At 45.7% G+C, this 25,000-nt stretch overlaps 1 protein-coding gene across 4 annotated transcripts in view; it reads left to right on the forward strand.

Moving 5' to 3' along the window:
- The window catches only part of col7a1 (collagen, type VII, alpha 1), a 31,864-nt gene that overhangs the window by 2,038 nt on the left and 4,826 nt on the right, over positions 1 to 25,000 (forward strand). For all 4 annotated transcript variants that reach the window (XM_031567190.2, XM_042707855.1, XM_042707856.1 and 1 more), the window contains 48 exons: positions 30 to 134; positions 394 to 450; positions 720 to 755; positions 1,289 to 1,324; positions 1,574 to 1,621; positions 1,799 to 1,834; positions 2,005 to 2,115; positions 2,388 to 2,597; positions 3,078 to 3,113; positions 3,469 to 3,513; positions 3,706 to 3,819; positions 4,113 to 4,184; positions 4,568 to 4,612; positions 5,413 to 5,448; positions 5,616 to 5,651; positions 6,629 to 6,673; positions 7,101 to 7,133; positions 7,228 to 7,290; positions 7,518 to 7,553; positions 7,700 to 7,780; positions 8,096 to 8,164; positions 8,277 to 8,312; positions 8,535 to 8,594; positions 9,479 to 9,523; positions 9,696 to 9,731; positions 9,888 to 9,923; positions 10,443 to 10,502; positions 10,835 to 10,960; positions 11,620 to 11,691; positions 12,243 to 12,278; positions 12,442 to 12,501; positions 12,793 to 12,837; positions 13,000 to 13,035; positions 13,451 to 13,486; positions 13,774 to 13,830; positions 19,440 to 19,511; positions 20,450 to 20,521; positions 20,692 to 20,727; positions 20,847 to 20,927; positions 21,137 to 21,190; positions 21,817 to 21,870; positions 22,185 to 22,247; positions 22,414 to 22,476; positions 23,030 to 23,146; positions 23,414 to 23,491; positions 24,060 to 24,113; positions 24,381 to 24,429; positions 24,748 to 24,756. In XM_031567190.2, coding sequence (XP_031423050.2) covers positions 30 to 134; positions 394 to 450; positions 720 to 755; positions 1,289 to 1,324; positions 1,574 to 1,621; positions 1,799 to 1,834; positions 2,005 to 2,115; positions 2,388 to 2,597; positions 3,078 to 3,113; positions 3,469 to 3,513; positions 3,706 to 3,819; positions 4,113 to 4,184; positions 4,568 to 4,612; positions 5,413 to 5,448; positions 5,616 to 5,651; positions 6,629 to 6,673; positions 7,101 to 7,133; positions 7,228 to 7,290; positions 7,518 to 7,553; positions 7,700 to 7,780; positions 8,096 to 8,164; positions 8,277 to 8,312; positions 8,535 to 8,594; positions 9,479 to 9,523; positions 9,696 to 9,731; positions 9,888 to 9,923; positions 10,443 to 10,502; positions 10,835 to 10,960; positions 11,620 to 11,691; positions 12,243 to 12,278; positions 12,442 to 12,501; positions 12,793 to 12,837; positions 13,000 to 13,035; positions 13,451 to 13,486; positions 13,774 to 13,830; positions 19,440 to 19,511; positions 20,450 to 20,521; positions 20,692 to 20,727; positions 20,847 to 20,927; positions 21,137 to 21,190; positions 21,817 to 21,870; positions 22,185 to 22,247; positions 22,414 to 22,476; positions 23,030 to 23,146; positions 23,414 to 23,491; positions 24,060 to 24,113; positions 24,381 to 24,429; positions 24,748 to 24,756 — 2,893 coding nt within the window. The remainder of the gene's footprint in view (positions 1 to 29; positions 135 to 393; positions 451 to 719; positions 756 to 1,288; positions 1,325 to 1,573; positions 1,622 to 1,798; positions 1,835 to 2,004; positions 2,116 to 2,387; positions 2,598 to 3,077; positions 3,114 to 3,468; positions 3,514 to 3,705; positions 3,820 to 4,112; positions 4,185 to 4,567; positions 4,613 to 5,412; positions 5,449 to 5,615; positions 5,652 to 6,628; positions 6,674 to 7,100; positions 7,134 to 7,227; positions 7,291 to 7,517; positions 7,554 to 7,699; positions 7,781 to 8,095; positions 8,165 to 8,276; positions 8,313 to 8,534; positions 8,595 to 9,478; positions 9,524 to 9,695; positions 9,732 to 9,887; positions 9,924 to 10,442; positions 10,503 to 10,834; positions 10,961 to 11,619; positions 11,692 to 12,242; positions 12,279 to 12,441; positions 12,502 to 12,792; positions 12,838 to 12,999; positions 13,036 to 13,450; positions 13,487 to 13,773; positions 13,831 to 19,439; positions 19,512 to 20,449; positions 20,522 to 20,691; positions 20,728 to 20,846; positions 20,928 to 21,136; positions 21,191 to 21,816; positions 21,871 to 22,184; positions 22,248 to 22,413; positions 22,477 to 23,029; positions 23,147 to 23,413; positions 23,492 to 24,059; positions 24,114 to 24,380; positions 24,430 to 24,747; positions 24,757 to 25,000) is intronic.

Genomic DNA, 25,000 nt, shown 5'->3' on the forward strand with positions numbered 1-25,000 from the left:
TCATCAGTCTTCATCCATTTGTCTCTCAGGGACGTGACGGTCTAAAGGGTGATAGAGGAATCACAGGCCCTGTAGGTCCAGCTGGCCCTTTAGGTGCCCAAGGTCTTCCTGGTAGCATCGGACCCCCTGGACAGGTGTGTGTGTTTGTGTGTGTGTGTGTGTGTGTGTGTGTGTGTGTGTGTGTGTGTGTGTGTGTGTGTGTGTGTGTGTGTGTGTGTGTGTGTGTGTGTGTGTGTGTGTGTGTTTGTATGTGTGAGAGAGAGAGGACATTCCAAAACTTAATGAATTTGAAATGAATGAGTTCCATACCTAAACTTCTATCCACATTTCTCCACTTCTTTCTCTCCAATAACATCATCCCTGTCCCTCCCCTGACTTCCTGGTTCTTGTCAGGTGGTTTATGCAAAAGGACAGTCTATCCCAGGGCCACAGGGACTTCCAGGAACCCCAGTAAGTTCTACAGACACGGTTCTGTTAGTGTGTGTGGAGACTTGGAGCTGAAGGTCCTGACTGACAGCTTAAAATGAATTTAATGGTCAGAACTGCTCAGTGTTTTAATCTAATATAGATATCAGATGCTGACATCTTACTGGTGTGTTTGCCAGACTTATAAATGTACAATGAGAGAGTGATTCATAAGTGATATGAATTTTATGAATTTTAGAGATATGGCTTTCACTTTAATGGCATATAACCACTGTTCTTTTTGTAATACATAGGGAGTGCCTGGGATCCCAGGAGTTGTAGGAACCAGAGTGAGTGTCCATCTGCCTGCCTGCCTGTCTGTCTGTCTGTCTGTCTGTCTGTCTGTCTGTCTGTCTGTCTGTCCATCTGCCTACCTTTCTGTTCGTCTGTCGGTCTGTCTGTCTGTCTGTCTATCTGCCTACCTTTCTATTCGTCTGACGGTCTGTCTGTCTGTCTGTCTTTCTGTCTGCTTGTCTATCTATGTGACGGCCATTTTTTTTTCCACAAACGACCATATTGGGAAGAATCATAAAAGCTAAACCCAAAGCTTAGGTTTATATGAGCACTGAAGCTAAATATACAAGAAGCAACTTAAGAGTAGTACTTGGTTGCACACTCACTGTACTCATGTGACCTGTGGATTATTTTGATTATTTAGTTTGACTTCTGCCAATGCCAGTTAATCTATGTACTTTCTTCCACTTAATATGTCTGAATGCGTTCCTCTCTGCCAGTCTAAATGTTTTGATTGTATCAGTCATGCATCATTGGTGATGGATGTTTTGGTTGTATCAGTCATGCATCATTGGTGATTTGTTTTTAGGGTGAAAAGGGTGGAGCAGGTGCCAGAGGAGAGACGGTAAGTTGGCATGTGATTGTGTTTGTGTATACACATCTGTGTGTGTATGTGTGTGTGTGTTTGTGTATACACCTGTGTGTATGTGTGTGTGTGTGTGTGTGTGCGTGTGCGTGTGTGTTTGTGTGTGTGTGTTTGTGTATACGCCTGTGTGGTGCGTGTGTGCGTGTGCAAGAAAGGTTGTGTGTGCATGTGAATGAGTCCATGCATGTGCAGAAGTTATAATGGAGGTTCTTGATTCTGCTAATCTAGGGGGATCCTGGGGAGGATGGAGCTCCTGGCAAACCAGGAACATTAGTGGTGAGGCCTCCACTGATACCCACATATACAGTACAGTACCAGTCGAGAAACACGACACATGCTGATTCAATGGAATTCCAATACATGTAGCACCCTAAACTGAGAATATATATGAAAATGAATATGCGATTAATGTGTGTGGGTGTGTGTGTGTTTCTTTGTTTGTTTGTTTTTCAGGATGTCAGGAGGGCTTTTTCAGACATGGGCATTGAGGTACAACACAGTGCTGTCTGGTGATTTGAAGAGCACCATCCTGAGAGAGAGAGAGACAGTAACTGTATTCTATTAAAAATATCAGCAGTCTGTTGGGGTCAATAGTTCTCTCTCTCTCTCTCTCTCTCTCTCTCTCTCTCTCTGTCCACTGTGTGTGTGTGTACCTATAGGTGAACGAACTGAAAGTCCTGATCAGTAAGAAGGAAGTGAAGCCCATTGTTGAGAAAGGCCAGACAGGAGCAAAGGGAGAGTCGGGGCAAAGGGGACCAGCAGGACTTGATGTGAGTTTGTGCGTGTGTGTGTGTGTGTGTGTGTGTGTGTGTGTGTGTGTGTGTGTGTGTGTGTGTGTATGGTTGTATTTGTGACAACATTGCCACTGCATTGCTCACTCCATTGTGTCTCTCTGTCACTTTTGTGTGTTTCACTTTTTCTTTCCATCTTCCTTTCTTCCTTTCTTTTTCTTTCACTCTATCTTTTCTTTTCCTCCCTTGTGATCTATCTGTCCTTCCTTTTCCTCCCTTGCGATCTATCTCTCCTTTATTGGCTTTCACAGGGCGCTCGTGGTCTTCCAGGGGAGCGTGGGGGTAAAGGGGAGAGTGGAGACAAGGGTCCCCCCGGTCCTCAGGGCCCTACCGGCCGTGCCATTGGAGAACGAGGACCAGAGGGGCCGCCGGGTCAGGCGGGAGAGCCTGGAAAACCAGGAATCCCAGGCGTGCCAGGACGTGCTGGAGAGCTGGGCGAAGGAGGAAAACCAGGAGAGAGGGTAATGGAGGGTGATGAGAGGATTGGTAAAGAGCTAAAATAATGGTAACACTGGGCTAAAACAGGTATCCATAATACATTATAAATCTAATCAGATGCATTGGAAATACCATACATGATGATAACACCCCAGGAAACCTGCTTTACTGAATATTTACACATTGGCCTGAATTTTGTAATATAACATGATGTCTAGGTTTTTATGATATGGCTGTGCCTCTTATATTACTGTGCATCTTATCTTACTGTGACTCTTATCTTACTGTGACTCTTATCTTACTGTGACTCTTATATTACTGTGCATCTTATATTACTGTGCGTCTTATATTACTGTGCATCTTATATTACTGTGAATCTTATATTACTGTGCATCTTATCTTACTGTGACTCTTATATTACTGTGCATCTTATATTACTGTGCATCTTATCTTACTGTGACTCTTATCTTACTGTGACTCTTATATTACTGTGCGTCTTCTAGGGAGAGAAAGGAGGGAAGGGGGACAAAGGTGATGCTGTGAGTACCTTTGGGATCTTTATAAACATACTGTTTGCCAGCTATACAGACGTCAGTGATTATGTTCATTATAAACGTACTGTTTGCCAGCTATACAGACGTCAGTGATTATGTTCATTATAGTACTGTATGCCAGCTATACAGACGTCAGTGATTATGTTCATTATAGTACTGTATGCCATCTATACAGACGTCAGTGATTATGTTCATTATAGTACTGTATGCCAGCTATACAGACGTCAGTGATTATGTTCATGTTCTTGCCTTTAACGTGTCCTGAGGTATGAAAGTACAGAAAAGGTGCTGTTGAGGTTACTGTGATTTGAGGCATATGATGCTAATATCTTTGTTTTAGGGACGGGTTGGGTTGACAGGGGCTGTAGGACCCCCAGGACCAAAGGTACACACACGTAAACACACATACACACCCACTCACTCACACACACATTCACTCCAACGCATACACAAACATACACAACACATACATGCATGCACACACATGTGGACACACACACAGTTATAAAAACACAAATGTCATAGATAAACAGTGAGTAGTTAAGTGGTAATATAGTAATAATGCATGTTCTCACAGGGGGACAGTCATGAGGCTGTGTCTGGTGTCCCTGGGCCCCGGGGTCTTCCAGGAGTCCAGGGCATTAAAGGAGAGGCCGGGCCCACAGGACTGCCAGGAACCAAAGGAGACAGGGTGAGACTGAGCAACACTTTACATTAACCATCCCTCATGAAACTGACATAAATCTTTATTTACCATTTACCCCGTTATAAACATTCAAATACAGTTCAATTCAATAAAATTGTCTCAAGAGCTTTACAGACCCCGCTTTACTGATACTGACACGAGACAGCTGTCTGCATGAATGAGACATTGGAAAGACTGGCTATGACACTGTCATATGGTTATGTCTGATAACCTCATGCTGAATGGATGGGTCTGTGGTTATCATATGACACTCTGAAGTAGAGTCTTGTTTTTCTCAGGGTGTCGCTGGTTTTCGGGGTGAGAGAGGAGAGAAAGGTGAACCAGGAGAAAAGGGTCGTGATGGCTTTGCTGTAAGTCCACTCCTAACTCACATCTGTTCAGAGTCTTCCTTTAAATTAGGGCATTTTCAAGAATCTGGCTGGACCCAATCACCTTTAAGATTGAGACCATTACTCAATCAAAAGACAAAAGACATTATTTTGAAACTTGTATTTTCCAGCCTTCTGTCGCAGATATTTAATAACTTTAAAATAACAATAAACTATGCCTAAAAGAAGTTGGATGATAATCAGTCAGGGAATCATGTTGATATGTATGGGTGCCAGTTGCGCTTTAGATCTTTGACAGGAACATTCAACACAGCCTTATGTGTGTGTTTTTTTGTGTTTGTTTGTGTGTGTGTGTGTGTGTGTGTGTGTGTGTGCGTGTGTGTGTGTGTCTGTGTGTGTTTAAGGGAACTGCTGGAGAACCAGGAAAACCTGGATTGGATGGAAAACCAGTAAGAGGGGTTTAATCTGATCACTTATAAATATACCTACATAAATGTTATCGTTAAAAGGCATCTCTCTCCTGAAGTCTCTTGAAGAGATGGTTTAACACGGAAGGCAACTTTTGTAAATTGTACAGTCATAAATGCTGAGTGCTCAATGTTCCATGAGAAACGTCCCATAACAATAGATGCATTGAAATATAATGAGTTTTATTGGTCATTCAGTAGAAATGATTTGTGACAGGTAAGCAGGCAATTTCTCCTTCTCATTTATTTTGTGTATTTTATTTTTATATGATAGATGACATGACATAAAGTTATGTAAGGTGGTATAAGCGTAATCTGCATACATTAAGTCAGAGGGAACTAAGGGAATGAATGAAAAGGTGAGCTTTGTTGTTGTTTTGTTATTGCTATTACTATTGTTGTTGTTTACCTGTTGTTCTACCTGGACAGGGTCAGAAGGGGTTTTCAGGGCTCCCGGGCGCCCCTGTGAGTAAAAGTAGCCCAGCAAGAGCGACTGCTATGGGCTGAGGGACGGGGTCAGTAGAGGGGAAGGCTGGGGGTTGGCTGACTGGTAGATCCATGAACCGGTGCAGAGTTGCTGAAGGCGTGCTGAAGGCTGAGTGTGTCCAGCATCCTGCCTTGCTTCTAACGCCTCGCTTCTGTCCCACTCCACCCCTTATCTTTCTCCCTCTCTCTTTCGTTGCTACCTTCTCTACTTCCTTCCTTTTTGCCCTTTGGTACCTTCTCTCTCCCTCTCTTTCTCTCTCCCTCTCTTTCTCCCTCTCTCTCTCTCTCTCTTCTAGGGTTTGCCTGGGTACCCAGGCGTGATAGGCCGACCGGTAGGTTTTGTGGCTGTCTCTTCTTGCTGCTTGGCTCATAGTTAGAAAGGCTAAGGGTGTGTTGCCTAATAATCCATATATAATATTTCCTTAACTCAAGCAGATGTGTTGAATGTATGGGTTTGTTGTGTGTTTCAATAATTATATTTTTTGTTTATTTACCATAGGGTAATCCTGGAGAACCAGGAATTAGGGGACCAACAGTAAGAACCCATAAAACACATACACACACTCAATCATAGACACACACACGCCGCACACACATGTGGTGCAAACATACAAACCAAACAAAGAAACGAAACAGTGTTGGTATCTGGTGAAAGTTCAAAAGCATTCACACATTCACCTCCGACTCATTCCTATTCCAAGCAATGATGTTGTTCATAACACTTTCCTTCCCATTGTATATTGTGTAACTATGCTTACTTTAGACATGTTATCTTGTGGTCCAACCATTGTCATCCTGATATGCTTGTTTCATTTCCTTTTTGGATACTGAGATGTATATGTACTGTATAATGACATTCAGGTCTCTACATCAAAACATTTTAAAATGCGGTAACACTTTACTTAAACCCAGTATCCTTAAAGCATTATAAACACAATAATTATAAATTATTAATGAATGCATCATAACGACTGACATAAGTCAAAATAACTATTTATAAATAGACATGACTGCACTCATAAATGATGTTGTGGTATAATCCCTACAGAACTATTGTTATGAAAGCTTGACTGGAAGTCGCATATGACTCCATAAAGAGCATTTGGTGAATAAACAGACATTGACATAAAGCAAAGATGTCATGAGTGCCATTATCGAGAGGTAAAATAAGCTTTCACAACCCTAAGCGTTATGATAATTAAAGCTGTAAGGACTTAGACTCGAACAGTGTTAGGCATTCATTAGTATCTATAATAAATAGTTATATAGACCTGTGTCGATCATTATGAGGCATTATGAATACTTTATAACCCTCTATGAATGTGATTATAATGCTATATGGATACTGAATTTAAGTAAAATGTTCCCCCAAAGGCTTCTTAAAGTACTAAAACCTGATTGTTTGCTGTCTGTTGTATCTTCAGTGTTAGAGAATAACCTCACAGAGTTAAGGTGACTAGCGTGGTGACACATTATTTGATCCAGATAAGTAATGCTGTATGATGGTTTCAGGGTCCAATGGGTGGCAATGGCCCTCCTGGTCCATCAGGAGTGAAAGTGAGTTAGTGTCACTGTCATTCCCTCTCCCTCTCTCTCTCTCTCTCTCTCTCTCTCTGTCCCTTTCTCTCTTTCCCTCTCTCTCTCTCTTTCTGTTCTTCCATCTCTCTCTCTCTCTCTCCCTCTCTCTCTTTCTCTCTCTCTCTCTCTGTCTCTCCCTCTGTGTCCCTTTCTCCCTCTCTCTGTCCATTTCGCTCTCTCTCTTTCTCGCTCTCTCTCTGTCCCTTTCTGTGTTCCCCTCTCTCTCTGCCTATCATGCCTTCTATAGAACTCTTACAGTTCTCCTCTTGTCCTCTGTCTATAATCATATGGATACCTCTTTAGTCCATACATGATGATGAGTACAGTATAAATGTCAGTGGTTTGCTATAAAGCAACAAACTGATCTTTCCCTATGTTTCCGTGTGCCTTCCTTTGTGTTTTGCAGGGCAACCAGGGAGAACCAGGTGTCGGCATTCGAGTAAGTAAAACTTGCAAAGAAAGTAAACAGGTGATTATGTCCTAGATGCCCAATCAAAAGTGTGATGCCTCTCTTTCACTCTCTTACTCTTCAGGGACCTCCTGGAGCGCAAGGCAGTATGGGATTGCCTGGTCCTTCTGGACCCCCTGGCACTGCAGTAAGACCTGATTGGCTAAACTGACTATCACCCTTCTCTCTCTGCCTACAGTTGTCATTTACTCACCTGCCTCACTGCTAAACTAGCGTGGTTAATCCTGTCAGATTTGCCCATTGATGGATATTGTACCATATGTGCTCATTAGATCACATCTGCTATGAGAGGTAAATAGGATGTAAATCAGTGTCTGCCTGGGAGTAAATGTTCTTTGGTATTTGTTCCTGTAGGGGCCTCAAGGGCCATCAGGTCTACCTGGCCAGGTGGTGAGTACACATAACAACAATAAAAACAACAACAACCTAGTGATATGATAAAACATAAATAACAACATAACACGTGCAAACACGTGAGCACATTTGAACAACACATTGTCACTGATGTCTAAATTATCGTGTACGTGTGACTACAGGGTGAGAGTGGCAAACCAGGAGTACCAGGAAGAGATGGCGTATCAGGAAAAGAGGGAACACCAGGATTACCAGGGAAACAGGTGCGCGCGTGTGTGTGTGTGTGTGTGTGTGTCTGTGTGTGTGTGTCTGTGTGTGTGTGTGTGTGTGTGTGTGTGTGTGTGTGTGGTGTGTGTGTGTGTGTGTGCGTGTCTGTGTGTGTGTGTGCAGTCTATGATTTTGTCTGTGATATTGTGATTGTCTGTGTGAGTGCACACATGTGTGCATGCAATGTTGTGCCATTCAGGAATAAACTTTTGTAATGAATAAGTGTTTGCAGAGTTATCCATCACATAACTGTTTGGTGTGTCTGTGTGTTTGTGACTGTTTTGTTAAGTGCTACTTTTTTCTCCTGACAGGGTATTCCTGGGCCAGTGGGCCCCTCAGCACTGAAGGGAGAGCAGGGGGACAGTGGCCCCCCAGGGAAGGTGTGTGTGAGAGTGAATCTGTGTGTACATGAAAATGCCTACTGAAAACACTCTGTATCTCACTCTCTTACATCCAGTGTCTGTCTAACCTTCTGTCTCCCCTCTTCCTCAGAGTGTAGCTGGTCCTCCCGGACTGAAGGGGGAGAGAGTGAGTTTCACTTAATGTTCCCTGTGACACACAACACTTACAATCCTGCCATTTCCCCAGAGATGTTTCTATGTTTCTATATGTTCTCTAATCAGAAATCAGCACCACTATGCAGTTATACAATCACCATTACCATACATAATGTTATCAGAAATAGCTAATCTGAAGGAGTCTTGGTTTAGAATTCTGTGCTTTCACTGATCTCATCTCTGATTGGTTCAGGGTCTCCCAGGTCAAACTCTACCAGGCACTGTGGGTGAGAGTGGACAACCTGGACTGAAGGTGAGTCAAGTGTGTTACAGTCAACACCATCAAATGTGCCCTTTGACATTTAATCATTCTCTCTCCTAAAACACAGCTTCTCCAGGATTCGCCTGTAGGAATGAGTTTTTCACTAAGCCATTCACTATATGACCAAATCATGTGATTGTATACCTTTAGCATTGTCTTTCAATCTACACTGGATCCTCCACTTGTTTCTGAGTCTACTCTGAGAAACAAGAGGGGAAAAATCTCTGTCAGTATGTTTGTGTTCTAAATCTGTATGTTTGTGTTCCAAGTCAGTACTCTTGTGTTATACATCAGTATGTTTGTCGGTGTGTTTGTGTTTTAAGTCTGTACATTTGTGTTCCAAGGCTATTTCCACACTAAGCTGGATAAATCTGAAAGAGTTGATTTTATGTAAAACCTGGTCTCCATCCACACTATTGGTTTTGCACCGTTTTCCAAATGTTCTACGTCCACACCAAAATGCTGTTTGTTGTTGGTGTCTTGAGCGCAAACTTTTGTCAGTGTCATGGCAACCATACGCCATCGTTCCGGAAACTCACCACTTTCCCTGTTCACACTACAACGCAACCCCAGCATTTTCAAATGTATGCACCTCACAGAGTGTTTTTGAAAAGCATTGTTTACGGTAGCGGATGGAAGGGTAAATAATTACAGTCTGTATATTTGTGTTCTTAGTCAGTACATTAGTCAGAATGTTTGTGTTCCAGATCAATATGTTTGTGTTCTAAATCAGTATGTGTGGGTTCTAAATCAGTATGTTTGTGTTCTAAATCAGTATGTGTGGGTTCTAAATCAGTATGTTTGTGTTCTAAATCAGTATGTGTGGGTTCTAAATCAGTATGTGTGGGTTCTAAATCAGTATGTTTGTGTTCTAGGGCGAGAGGGGAGACAAAGGTCCTGCTGGAATCAAAGGAGAAAAGGTAAGTCATAACTGTTGCCGTTGGTTTATCTCTGTGATCTACCTTGAGTACTGTGAGTGATTTTGCTTGGTTTGGTTGGTTTTGTGTGTGTGTGTGTGTATGTGTGTGTGTGTGTGTGTGTGTGTGTGTGTGTGTGTGTGTCTCTCTCTCTGTTTGTCTGTCTATCACACAGGGTGTGCCTGGAGATGATGGAACACCGGGTGAAGACGTGAGTTTAGTCACAAACATAACATGAACATAACATAGACTGTAATATAAAGATGGAGATGAAATCTTTTCTCCTTCCTCATTTAATACAACCCCCCATTATCACACTCTATCTCTCCCTCTGTCTGTGTCCGTCTCCACTGACTGTTCTACATAGGGGTTTGCTGGACCAGCCGGGCCTAAAGGAGACAAAGTAAGACCAACACCCCTGGATATTCACTGCATGTTCCCCCTTTTCCCCTCAGCCAAGACTGATTCTATGAGTATACTCTGGCCTCATGAAGACTAACGTAATACAATGTTAACCAACGCTGTCCAATAGTTAAGTACAGGTTAGACTGTGTTTTACAACATGATGAGTTTGAGAAGGTATTCTCCAGATAAAGGATATATGCTTATATGCTTATATAATCTGTTGAAGCCATGTGTGATACAATGTTAAATTTCAGTGTCAAAGAGGGTAGACAGGATGTTGTTACATGATAGGTTTGGGTTGGCAGTTGGCAATGAACAGCTCTCGTTTCCTTTTGCTGTACTCAGATATCAAGTAGACTACTAATCTAATGATGAACCTGGTGTAATGTGTTGAACCTACATTGTCTCACAGGTGTATGAGAGGGCTGTTATGATTCTGTGATGTCTCACAGTTGTATGAGAGGGCTGTTGTGATATGATGAGTCTGGCTGGTGGTCACTGAAGAGTCTATTTGCAGGGGGAGAGAGGAGTGGGACTCGTGGGGCCTCCAGGGCGACTAGGACCTGCAGGGCTGAAGGTATACTTACACACACACGAACACACACACACATGAACACACATTCATGAACTCACACACGAGCACACACACACACACATATATGAAAACACACACATGATCGCACACTCACACATGAGAGATGTTTGTGGGAGAGATGTTTGATTTAGTTTATAACTTTTAGAAGCAATGTTTCAAGATTGTTTATTCTCTGACATTCAAATTTACATTTGAATAAAAAACATTTATGCAATCAACCCTCCCAGGAAAGCTAAAACTGAACTGTTCACGAGGATGAAATTAGTGTAGATGACAACACTGCGCAAAGTGACCTCTGTGTTTGTGTCTCTCAGGGAGACACTGGCCTCCCCGGGTCCCCGGGCCCCCCAGGGCCTCAGGGTGCAGGAGGAATCTCAGGTCAGCCAGGCCAAAGAGGGGAGACGGGGCTGCCAGGGCCCCCCGGACCTTCAGGAGAGAGGGTGGGTAGGCAAGATACGGCTGTGTCTCTGTGGGAGGATGCCGACTCAGTGGTCTCTTCCTGTTTTTTACTTTTTTACTCTACCTTTTTTGAAAGCTGTGATGTATATCTGTGAGTTTGGTATACTTTGGGTGTTTTCATTTATTTCATGGACTGTGTCTTATGAGAGTGGAAATTGCCACAATATGATACTATCACGATATTTTGGCCATGATAAAATATATTGCGATTCTTTACATTTTACGATGCTGCAAGTATTGCAATTTGATTTTGTGATACATTGCGATTATTTTCTCCCATATATTACGCTTCGTATACTGGGAGTCTCTGCAGCCATCCTGGCATGGTACATTTGTTCTCGACTCTTTCCAATTTTTGCTGTGACACAAGAGAAGAACCAGGTGTTGTGCTATCTTGTGAACTTCACAAGCAATGTTAACAGAGTAGATGTGTGTACCATAATACAATGAAAATCATGATCTGAGATGAATTAAAAATAATATTGCGATCCGCTGTATTGTTATCATTTTGTGCAGATAAATATTGCGATGCTACACTGTATTGATTTTTGTTCTCCTCCTCCATGTGTGTGTGTGTGTGGTGTGTGTGTGTGTGTGTGTGTGTGTGTGTGTGTGACTGTGGGATGTGTTGGTGTTACAGGGTCTCCAGGGCTTTGTAGGGAGAGTGGGCAACCCAGGGGCACCAGGACCTGCAGGACCTCCTGGCCCTGCAGTGAGTACTCGACACATGTTACAAGTACACATGTTCTAATTGGCCGTTAGAACTTTATAAAGGGCATTCGATTTTTTTTGAGTTTTCAACAACACTCACACGGCAGTGACCTCCATAGACACATGTTGGAGAGGGGCATAGTGGTGAGGTTTAGACATTCATGTTCTAAATATTTGTGAGTTGTCAGTGCTAGACATGAATATTATATAGCAGAGAGACTTGAACCGTAGACCCAGAAGTTTCTAGGACATTAAGCTTACTTCATATGTGTCTGTTACCTCATGTTCATATTGGTAAGTACAGCACTTTTGAACCATATCGTGTTTGCTAGCTCCACAACACACATAAGTCAATGGAGAAGATACAAAAAAAATTGCTTTCGCTGAATCTTACAACTACCACTTGCAAGCTGCCACAGTAACTCACATAAACTCATTTCAAGGTACAGTAACAGACACGTGAAGCAGAGTTTCATACAAACTTCTCTGTCCCTCTCAGGAGAAAGGCGTGTAGCTAGAGTATTCATTTCAGTTTTGTCATTTCTCCCTTAGGGTGCACCTGGCACAAATGGTCTCAAAGGTGACAAGGTAGGTGTTTATGTTGAGTGAATGTATTTCATTAACAACTGTTTACGACAAGTTTTTACATACGAGCCACATACATTCTTCGACCACTGTTGTATGGGGTATCTATATGACATGTCTGTGTTGGGGGTGCATACAGGGTGTTTATGATGTGTGTCCTCCACAGGGCGAGTCTGGAGTGGGAGCCCCAGGAGGCAGAGGAGAGAGGGGTGACCCCGGACCTCGGGTAGGTCTCCAGTGACTCCTCATGAGAACTGATGAGATAGGAGCTCATCCTCATCACAAGATGCACTGAACAGTTGAGATCTAGAGTCTGCTGAAGAGTACAGAAGTCTGAAGAAGTTCTTTCTTAAATCATTATTAATGTGGAATATTCAAGTATACATACATATCCATGTGCTGTAATGTGTAAGGTCATGGGATGACAGTGATGCTAATAAAGTATTGTGTGTGTGTGTGTGTGTGTGTGTGTGTGTGTGTGTGTTTGTGTGTGTGTGTGTGGTGTGTGTGTTTGTAGGGAGAGGAAGGCCGTGCTGGACTGGATGGAGAGCGAGGCCTTTTGGTAAACACCTCTCCACTGCCCTCATGTGTATTCCAGTGTGAATGTATGTCTTGTGTTCTCTTCCACTCCAACATGTGTGTGTGTGTGTGTGTGTGTGTGTGTGTGTGTGTGTGTGTGTGTGTGTGTGTGTGTGTGTGTGTGTGTGTGTGTGTGTGATTGCAGGGCCCTCCCGGTAGCAGAGGGGACAGAGGAGAGAAAGTAAGTATCAGCACAAACACTCCACACTGGATGTTCACCAGTGGTTTCAATGCCACATGCAGTAGCCCTCCTCAGCAGTAGGCAGTGAGCAGTAAGAGGGCAACTGTACTTTCATAGGCAGGTCATGACCTCAACATTCCTGCTCTAGCCACTCAAATAGTTTTATTTTGTCTCGGTCTGAAGTGATTCTCGCTAGACAACAATGGCTAACTTCAAGCTAATTCTCATTGGCTTTGATGACAACAATGAACAAGGGCATGTCTGTGTGGCAACTGTGCATTCTACACATATCTCACAGTACTTAGTGGTCAGGAGAAATTCTGTAAACCGGCCCAGCCGCCCGGCTCTTTGTATTGGTGATGTTAATAGCCATGATGACTGTGACAGACCTATGAACATACATATTGTCTCTCAGGGTGATGGCGGCCTTCAAGGAGACAAAGGAGAAAAGGTTTGTAGCGTCATGACTACCATGTTTGCATGCTTTCCATTGGCTTTCCACAAGGCATACCATGTCAACCATCTTGAATGTAATGTCAGGCAACTTGCATGAAATCAAATGTAATGTGAAAGTATTCAAATTAAACTTTGAAAATAAATATTCAGAGTATTAAAAATCCAAATGCAATAAATTGAACTCCATTGATCATGTTTTGGACCACAATTCTTGTGTTTCTCATGTTTGGAAGACCTTGAGATGCAGTACAGTGAACACTCTTCTTACTTTATTGTGCACAGGGTGAAACTCTGCTTGTGGGTGGTGAACAAGGGGAAAAAGGGATCAAAGGTGAAAGGGTAAGTCAGCCTCCTCCTGCAAGCATACGGGTGATCCGCTGTCACTCCAGCCCAGCTCACTATACATTCTGCATTGTAGCACCAGATGTATATTACACTGTATTGACACACACACACACCGGTGTTAGGTTTCTGATCAAAGAGATCTGACCCAATTGCGGCCGCTGGCGGTGAACATATTAACAGGGCAACCTTTATCATAGGCGGCAAGGATCGTGATCCTGCGCCTGTAGGAAACCACCCTGGAATGTTTCATGTGCAACATAACATGTAGACACCAATGAACACACTTATCATATACATCGTTCTCAGGCCAGGGGATTCAGAGATCGCTTGCCCGCAGAACGCTATGTAGAAAACTAGGTTCAGCCACATCTAACATATAGAATCTAATGAAAGTGTGGCGAGAACTCCAGCTTGCAGCTTTGCAAATATCTTCCACTGAGACGCCCTTTAGTAAGGCCCAGGAAGACGAGACCCTTGCGTAGAGTGCGCATGGCAACTTCTCCGGGGGATCTAAAGACAAGCTCTTATAAGACAACACGATAGCCTCTACTATCCAACGGGAGAGGCTCGGTTTTGAAAGAGGTCTGCCTTTTGCACGTGCACCAAGCACACAAATAGCTGATCTGACTGTCTGAAAGCTCTAGTGCGCTCTGCGTAACAGCGGAGAGCGCGCGCACTGGACAGAGCTTATTCAAACGTTCCTCCTCTGCCGACGCAAAAGGAGGAGGCGAGAAACTGCTAATTCAATCACCTGATTGCGGAATGGGGTTACCACCACTTTAGGTGTGTAAGCAGCATTAGGTCTCATAACCACTCTGTCACCAGCGATCGAGAACTGAAGGCACGATGGGCTGACTGACAGGGCTTGCATGTCACCAACGCGCTTGCTGACGTTAACGCCAAGCAGCAGCGCAGTCTTTAAAGAGACAAACTTTATGTCCACTGTCTCCAGGGGCTCGAACGGAGGCCCTGTGAGAGCACGTAACACCACTAGCAGATCCCAAGAGGGTATGAGGTGTCTCTCTGGCACCTTGAGCCGTCTCACCCCCGCCATAAAGCGTGACGCTAGCGGGTGACTGCCAGGAGAACTGCCATTAATACCTGCGTGGCAGGCTGAAATGGCAGCCATGTACACTTTGAGAGTGGAAGCCGCCTTCCCCTCATCAAACAACTGCTGTAGGAATTCTAGAATAACGCCCAGCGCGCAGTTAATGGGGTCATGCTGATGCGCAGCACACCATCGCTCAAAACTGCGCCACTTCAGCGTATACAGAGCCCGTGTTGACACAGCTCAGGCACTCTGTATTGTAGCCACCACCGCATCCGACAAGCCTGACGCTATGAGCCTGCACCTCTCAGGTGCCAGGCTCTGAGACGCCACCACTCCGGATGGGGGTGCCACACTGTCCTGTGCGCCTGCGTTAGGAGGTCTCTCCGCAGAGGCAGCTCCCAAGGCTGCTGCACTGACATATTGACTAGATCTGCCGCCCACGGCTGATTGGGCCAGTGGGGGGCTATCAATATCAATTCTCTGCCCTCGTCCGCTACCCTGCACAGCACTTGCTGGAGGAGCGGGATCGGGGGAAAAGCATATAGGCGTAGAGCTGGCCACTGGTGACCCAGCGCGTCTATGCCTAGTGGGGGGTTGTCACCCCCTAGTGAGAACCAGAGCGGGCAGCAGGTGTTCTGCCTGTTTGCGAACAGGTCCACCTGTGCCCTGAAAAAACGCACCCAGATCTGTTCTATCACTTGTGGGTGAAGACACCAGTCTGCTGCTCGAGGATCGCCCCTCGATAACAGGTTCGCACCGTAGTTGAGGTGACCTGGTATATGAACTGCCCTGAGGGAAAGGACGTGCCTCGCTGCCCACAGGAGCAGGCGAGTCGCCCAATGGTGTAGTGACTGGGAGCGCACTCCGCTTTGGCGGTTTATATACGCCAAGGTCGCAGTGTTGTCCGTCCTCACTAACACATGTTGACCACTCAGTCTGGGCAGAAAGTGTCGTAGAGCCAGGACTACTGTCCGCAGTTCTAACACATTTATATGAGACGCGGCCTCTGTCACAGACCAGAGACCGTTCACGCCTCTTCCTTCGCAGACTGCCCCCCATCCCGTGGTGGAGGCGTCTGTGGTCACCACTACGCGACGCAACACTATGCCTATAGTGCCCGACGCGGCGAGAAACCAGGGGGTTCTCCAGATCGCCAGGGCTTTCCTGCATCTGGAGGACACCACTACTCTGCGGTGCCTGTCTGTGACTGCGTTGAGCCTCATAGACAGGTACCATATTTGGAATGGCCGCATACGCAACATCCCCAGCGGGAGTGCTATGGCGGCTGACATCATTCCTAACAGGCGTTGGCAGCACAGCGACGAGACTGACTGTCCCAGTCGGAACTGGCGCACGCATGTTTTGATGGCATTTATTCGTTCTTGAGACGGCCTGACCTCCATGGAGGTGGAGTCTAGAACCATGCCTAGAAAATGCGTAATTTGCTTTGGGCACAGAACGCTTTTTTCCCTGTTTATCACAAAGCCCAGTCGATACAGGTGCGCCACCACTAGATGGCCGTCCTGCACCGCTGCAGCCTCTGAATGAGCAGCAACTAACCAGTCGTCCAGATAATTGTATGCGCGTAAGCCGCGTAGACGCAACTGGGCGATGGCTGCTTCTACGCACTTTGTGAATACCCTCGGCGCTAGAGATAGGCCGAATGGGAGTGCGTTGAATTGGTACGCTATTCCTCCGAATGCAAACCTCAGATATCTCCGATGTCTGTGGTGGATCGGAACATGGAAATATGCGTCTTTTAAGTCTATCGTGATAACCAATCGTTTGGCCTATAAACTGCACAAGCCTGCGTGGGGTCAACATTCTGAACCGTAGCGGCATGAGTGCTTTGTTTAACACACGTAGATCTAATATTGGCCGATAATTCCCGTCCTTTTTTGGGACCAGGAAGTAACGGCTGTAGAAGCCTGAAGCTTCCTCCTCGGGAGGAACTATGCTTATCGCTTCTTTTCTGAGCAGGGAGACTATCTCTTCCCGTATGAAGTGAGACTGTTCTCGCTGCACCACAGATTGTATCACTCCGCTGAATGGCGGAGGGGGACGGGCGAATTGCAGCACGTAACTCTCTGTGATCGTTCTTAGCACCCATGGTGACACTGCGCATGCGCGCCAACTCGCCACACAACCAGCCAGGTTGTGCTTTGAGTTGAATTTGTCGGGAACTAACCCGCTCATGGTCAATGAGTCTAAACCTAGATCTACACCCACTCCGCCTAGGGAGGGGGACGAGATCTGGGGTTGCCCCCTCATGTTTTTGAAAAAAATTGGGGGGTGCGATTGCACTGTGTGCATCGCGGGGGGAGTCGCACAAGCATGTCTGGGCACTGCGCCATCTGGGGCAGGAGTTAGGACATATGAGTGTGGTGCTTGTGAGAACCTGCTTACTGTGCTGGACATGATTTTCACATGTGAGCGACGGGCTGATTTCTGTGGAGGCGGTGTGGGCTCCACCGCTCCCCCCTGTGTGACCATTGGCTGACTGTCACCATCAGGAAGCCTGGGGCTTACCCCTGCCCCGCCCGCGGCGAGCGGAGTGCTGCCGCGGGGCCTGGGCTGCGCCCTGGGCGGGGCGCGCAGCTGGTTGCTGCCGTGCTGCAGGCTGAGCTGGAGGGCGAAGGGGTGTCTCTACCAGCCTCGCCCGGTGGGCACCTTCGCTGGAGGAGCTGGCGAGCGGAACCCGCTTCTCTTCTGGCCCGGTACGGGTGTGGTGTGTCCTGAGGAGGACGTCTCACCCGGGCCGCTAGAGCGAGGCATCCAAGCCTGGAATACCTCTCTGCTCTTTTGCTGCTCCTCGAACCTGGCAGCCATTGTGACCACTGCTTCACCGAAGACGCCCTGGACAGAGACCGGGGCGTCGAGGAGTGGTGCTTTTTCTCTGTCCGAAAGCTTAGCCAGTGATAGCCACAGAGACCTCTGGGTAGCCACCGCGGCACCCATCACCCTCCCAGTGCCTGTGAGGTGCACCGAGTCAGTCTGAGCGACAGATCCGTCGCGCAACGGAGTTCTGCCACAGACGGGTGATCTTCCCCCAGCGACAAGGCAAGCTCAGTCAGGAGCTTTGCCTGGTAGCGCTGTAGCAGCGCAGCCGTGTTGGTTGTGCAGGCAGCCTGCCCTGCAGCCAAGTAGGATTTCTCTGCCAGCTGAGCCTGGTGCCTGGCCACCAGCGTAGGCAGGAGAGGCTCAGCTGCATGTAGGGCGCGAAACCCCGGCACTGGGGCCCGGCCCGAGTAGGGGGTCGCCCACATCGCCTGCAGTTCCTCGTGCACCTCCTCGAAGAAGGGGATGCAGCTGGGAACTGGCGCGGCGGGGCCAGCATAAAACTCCCCGTCCAGCAGCGAGGACCACACACTGGAAGGGGGAGGGAGAGGGAGCCCGAGGCAGCTGGCTGCTCTCAGCGCAACCTCGTGGAGTTGCTGGCCCAGAATCCGTGACGAGGTAGGGGGTGTATCCACCCGCATCCTAACGTCTTGGCTTGTCTGCATTGCCTCTGCGATTGAGCTGTGCTCATCGGAGTAGTCCAGCAGACTTTCATCATCCAGGCTGATGTCCAGCTCGAGTTCGGGCAGCTGCAAGGCGGCTGCTCACACTCACAGAGCCCACGGCTGGAGACGCACTCAGTCCTACGGGGGCGTTAGCCCCGGATGGAGCCGGTGCAGTCCCCTCGGCGTCCTTGCGCTTCCAGAACGCGTGAGGCTAGCACAGATGGTACAGACAGGGTCCTCGCCCGAGAGCGCGACCTCTGCGTGGTCCCTGCCGAGGCAGGTCACGCACCGACGGTGGCGGTCACCCTTGGGACGGGTGTGCCCGCAGTCGGGGTAGTGTCTGGACATCTTTTTTTCAATCTGAAAGTAGAGAAGAGTATTAAAACACAAGCACACTATCTGCAACGAACACGTTGTTAGCAAGCTAGCAGGCTAGTCAGAAACTTAGCCAGCTAGGCAGCCAGGATAGCAGCCACTACTTTCAAAATTAAGTTGAGCCAACGAATTTTGTAGCGCCCTGAGCTAGTGAGGGTTAAAGAACCCGGATAACTCACCAACCCGTAGAGAGCAAAAGCACACAAAACTCTTTGACTGTGGTTTAGCATAGAGGATACACTCAGAGCTGGCACTTCGTGTCTTGCGAAGTTTTCAAAGAGGCAGATCTGTGGGCACGTCGTAAGACAAGGACTCCTGAGGGGGCGGGCTCAGGAGTGCGCGCTGACAGATCTCGCGGCCTTTCAGGCGTGAATGGATAAATGCTTCGATTTAGGCTCATGACTATTGTCATGTACCATACTGTTATGTCGCAGTGAACTGCGACAAGGAACGGCCAGCAGAGGGCCACAGGTAAATAGAGTCTCGGGAGACTGACAACCTGGGGAGGACATCCTGGGGAAATGTTGGTTCGCAACTATTGCTGTTATGTAGTGTGTTTGAAACATTCTAAACCATCAGATGCCTTTGTCTCTCTCTGTGTGTGTGTGTGTGTCTTTGAATGAGATTTTTTATTTATTTATTGTCTCATTTTGTCAATGTCCATCCTCATTCAGGGTGACCGGGGGCCCAAAGGGGTGCAGGGAGACAAAGGCCTGAAAGGAGAAGAGGGACCTCCAGGACAACAGGTGTGTGCTTTTGTTTTTGTGTGTCTGTATCAGGTAATGTGTGGAAGACTGGTATGCTGTAGCGTTTTTAAAAAGTTAGCCATTTTGAATCTCAGTGACCAAGCCAAACAGTCCAGTTTGAGTACTTTCCCCCTTGTCCTTGCATCCTTGGCTTAGGCCAGTGGCTTAGGCCAGTGGTCTCAAAGTGTGGCAAAGAGTTATTACAAGGGGGGGTGCGGGCTGAGGGCGAAAAATGGAACGAGAACCCTAAACAACCAACTACGGGTCAGATTAGGTATGGCAGTGCTCTTACTGCATAGTAGCCTGTAACTAACCTATTTGGTGAGGAGCCTACTTATAGCCTACTTTTTTGTCATTGTCAGAGGGGGTCCTGCCATGAAAAGTTTAGGAACCACTGGCTTTGGCATATGCATTGCATTTAAAAAATATATAAAAAATACGATTTGGACTGGACTGGTCACAGAGTCTAGTTGTTCTTCTCAAACCATGTGCTGGACTGATAGCTGGAATGTTTGCCAAATACAACAAAATGTGTTCTAATTTACCGTCACATGTGTTTACATTTGTATATGTGTGTGTTGTGCATGTGTGTAAACATGTTCACATGGGTGTGTGTTGTTCATGTGTGTAAACATGTGCGTGTGTGTGTGTGTATGTGTGTGTGTGTGTGTGTGGGGGGGGGGGTGTTTTGCATGTGTGTAGACATGTGCAAACGTGTGTGTGTGTTGTGCATGTGTAAACATTTGTCAGTGTGTGTGTGTGTGTGTGTGTGTGTGTGTGTGTGTGTGTGTGTAAACATGTGTGTGTGTGGGTGGGTGCTTTGCATATGTGTAAACATGTACTGTACATATGTGTGTTCTTGTGCATGTGTGTAGACATGTGCAAACGTGTGTGTGTTGTGCATGTGTGTAAACATGTTCATATGTGTGTGTTTAAAGGGCATACAGGGAGAAGCAGGGACCAGAGGATCCACCGGATTCCCTGGAGCTCGAGGACCTGGTGGACAGAAGGTGATCAGCATCAATCAGCAATAATCCTGATAATCACAAGACACACATCAGGCAGCAGCAGCCGATGTGAAAACCTGGCCACACGTCACACCAATGTTTTGTTGACTTGAATATACTTCTAACTCCCTTTCTGTCTGTATGAATTTAAATTCTTTCTCTCTCTTATTTAGGGTGAAGCTGGAATGCCAGGACTGGCAGGCGAATCGGTAGGGCCCTGTGTGTTTGTGTGTGTGAATGTGTGTGTGTGCGTGTGTGTGCGTGACCTATTTTGACAAAATTGCATACATTGAAACAGGGCTTAAAGGATTTTGTGTCTTTCCTCCAGGGCTCTCCAGGGAAAGATGGCCTATATGGACTAAGTGGAGAAAAGGGAGATTTTGGCTTTCCAGGGCCTCGGGGTGGCAAGGTATGTGCATGTTTCAGATGCATTACTGCACATTAAGATATATCTAATGCATGTTAGTCAGATATAATGAGGTCTTTGGATCAGATAAAATTGTATCAGATAAAGTTGCTTCATTGGAAATGCTGGCACTGGATAAATCAGCTCTGTATTATAGACCTGTGGTATGTGACTGATGATGAAAAGGGGCCAATTATCTGTCTGGTTTTTAGGGGGACCGAGGCTCTAAAGGAGCCTGTGGAGCGTCTGGACCCAAAGGAGACAAGGTGAGGCAGTGGGCAGCTTTAGGACATTCTAGCTCCATGAACTCTAATGACATTAGTCAAGTATTCACTTTAGTTTTATTAGGAATAACAGATGACAGGGCATTTGGGTAGTTAGAAATAATGCACACTGAGGTTCGCATTTTGGTCATTGTTAACCTTTAGGGTCGTTATATTTCTACAACCTGACTGCTGTGCGGTCCATTATTCCACTTATGCAAATGTTATGTCACCTTTTTGTCAATGGGGTGGCTGCTTCTAATCCTTTCAGATGCTGTGTTTGCATACATTTTGAGAGAATGGCAGCTGGCTCTCCACACTGTCCACTGTCTGCTGTCCACTATTACTGGGCTGTGATGCTCAAATGTCTCTGTCCATGGTGCTGACAGGGTTTCCCTTAGCAACCAGCTTTCTATAATGAACCTCCTCTGCCACAGATCACAGTGCGGTCATAGATGACTGAGGATGCTTCTATACTTTCCTGGAACAACAAGTGAAAGCTTAGGGTGCCCTGATATGTGTGTGTGTGTGTGTGTGTGTATTTGTAAAATCAGTTGGGAGGTGTGAAGTATGCATATACAAGTGTCTGAGCTACCTGTGTGACCACATAGAGCCAAATGTTTTTACAGGGAGATGCTGGTCTTCATGGGCGAGCTGGAATGCCAGGCCGCAAAGGAGAGCAGGTAAAATACAGATACAAACTACACACACACAAACACACACATACTCACACATACTCTCTCACACACACACACACACACACACACACACACACACACACACACATACTCACACACACACACACACACACACACACACACACACACACACACACACACACACACATACTCACACACACACACACACACACACACACACACACACACACACACACACACACAAACACACACATGAACACACACATGAACACACACATGACCTGGTTCAAACTAAGTCACACAAGACCTAACTAACTATCTAAAACTAACACCCACAGGGAGAACTAGGTCCTCCAGGCGTCCCTGGGTCTCAAGGCAAAGAGGGAATTATCGGTGTAAAGGTGAAGATTTTGTCCTTACTTGTATATACGTTTTATGTACGTTTTTTTGTCCTTGGTATAAAAACATATATTCCTCTATCAGGGAAGTTGATTATTATTATCATATTATTAAGTTTCAGTGTGTGTGTGTGTGTGTGTGTGTGTGTGTCTACGTGCACATCTTTAGGGTGACAGAGGATTTGATGGCCTCCTTGGACCAAGAGGAGGTCATGGGGAAAAGGGTGAGAGGGTGAGTTGAAAATTGCATACTGTTCCAATTACATTACATTTACATTTAGTTTCATTTGAATCACCTTATTGTTCTTTCCATTTCATCTTGTGCCACTGTTAGATTCCATTTGTCTTATTATACTGTAACAATACCTATGTATAACAGTTTAATATATTGATGTAAGAAGAGAAATAGCCTACTAATTACATTAGGTTTAGTGTTAAATTGAGGGTCAGGGTTGTAAGGACAAGCACAGAGTATCAGAGTGGAGTTGCACTTCATATTAGCCTGTTGTGCTATACCTAATCAAGTAGTTACTTATATTCTGAATCGAGTAGTTACTTATATGCTTAATCAAGTAGTTACTTACGTATATACCTAATCAAGTAGTTACTTATATACTTGATCAAATAGTTGCTATCTAATAGAGGTTATGTAATATGAAGTGTTACCTTTGTTTTCTCCCTGTCTACTTGCACTGTTTGCTTTCTGTGTCTCTGTAATTGACACTAGCTGTCCCCATCTCTCTATTACTCTTCCCCCTTCTCTGTGTCTCTGTGTTTTGCTGTAGGGGCCTCCCGGTATCCCTGGGCCCCCGGGGCTAAGAGGAGTCGATGGGGTGTCAGGTCTTACCGGCCCACAGGGGCCCGGAGGGGGCCAAGGGCCCGAAGGACTACAAGGACAGAAGGTGTGTGGTGTGTGGTGTGTGTGTGTGTGTGTTGTGTGTACGTGCTTGTGTGTGTGTGTGTGAGTGTGTGTGTGTGTGTGTGTGTGTGTGTGTGTGTGTTTGTGTGTAGGTGCATGCCTGTATGTGAAATTAGTTGGACATAGAGTACCAGTGTGTCCCTTTTAATCCACAGACTGTTAGAATATAGCTTTGTGTGTATACAACTGTGTATATATTTGCGTGGTTGTGTGTGTGTGTGTGTGTGTGTGTGTGTGCGTGTGTGTACAGGGGGAGCGTGGCCCTCCTGGACCTGCCATGGTGGGAGCTCGGGGTATTCCAGGTATTCCTGGAGAGAGAGGAGAACAGGTGACATCCTATATTTGCATTCACTGCAGAGTGTGTCTGTTAGAGGGAGTGAGGCACAGTGTGTCTGTTAGTGGGAGTGATACATAATACCACTTATACCAATTTCACAATATCAGGATGCTGTCAATGTTCTGCAATCGATTTATTACGTTGTGTTTTGTAGTATTGTTACCCTACAACAACAGCTATGTTGTATAAAGTCCAGCGGGATGTGCACTACTAAAGGGCATCTTTGGTATAGAGTAAATCCAGGGATCTTAGTTTGTTACTTATAGTTCCTGTACTGTAGTTTGTATACTAATAGTTTATATGCTTAGAGTTTGTATACTTCTCGCCAGTCAAACAGAGATCTTAGTTTGAGATGCAACAGTGGTGTCTGTGACATGTTTGGATGTCTACCTTCGACTAAATCAGACTTTCGTCATTGCAGTGGTGACCCTTGATGGTTGGTCAGTTTGGCCAGGGTAGTGACTGACGCATACAGGGATATGCATCAGTGAAAATGAATGAATATTTAAATAATAATAATAATATCTCCTGTAACTCTGTTCTCCTGATACTATTTCAGGGAGAACTGGGACTGTCTGGAGACAAAGGAGATAGAGGCGATCCAGGCTTAACGGTCAGCATACACACACACACACACACACATACAACAAACACATAACACACACACAAAAAACACATGGGTTCACGCACAAACAAAACACATGTGTACACACATATACACACACACAAAACACAAACGCAAATCACATGTGCACACACACACAAACACACACACACACATACATATACACAGGAACAGTGGAAAGCACATTCATACTAACCTGACCCCTGTTAAACAGATAACATAGCAGATTCATGTTCATCGTTCTTATCCCCTCAGGAGGATGAAATCCGCACATATGTTCGCACTGAGATGAATCAGCATTGTGGTGAGTCTGTTTCGATAGTATGCCCCTGCTTTCTGCAAACCAAGTATCAAACAATAGAATCGAACCATTACTCTTCAAACTTATCTCCTGGACTGTGTTCAAATGGTTAAAGTGAAAAACAATGTGTTCAAGGCTCACTTGTGCAATTAAGCCTAAAAAGATTAAAGTAATGTTGTAAAATGGAAATGTAGGGAAGTAAATCTTAAATTCATGATCAGCTGTAAAGCGCAGGTGTGTTGAGATTGACATATTTGATTCATCTAATTCATTTTATTTGTACTCTCTTAACCCCTCCCTCCCCCCCCCTCCCACCCATAGCTTGTGGAGGTAAGTGCCCCATAAAACCAATTGAAAATGACATTATTGACATTGTATTGTATTGTGTTGTGTATTGTATTGTGTTGTATTAATGACATTACTGATGGCAGTGTTTGGTGTCAGTGTAATGTTGGTCACAATGTAATTGAGACATTGTACTGGTGTGACTGAACAACGCTCTTTCCTTACTGATGTCACACTCTCGTGCATGCATATGAGAAGTGTGTTGTCCAGTGACGTGTCCATGTGTCGT

The sequence above is a fragment of the Clupea harengus genome, chromosome 5 (assembly GCF_900700415.2).
Source record: "Clupea harengus chromosome 5, Ch_v2.0.2, whole genome shotgun sequence".
Lineage (NCBI taxonomy): Eukaryota > Metazoa > Chordata > Actinopteri > Clupeiformes > Clupeidae > Clupea > Clupea harengus.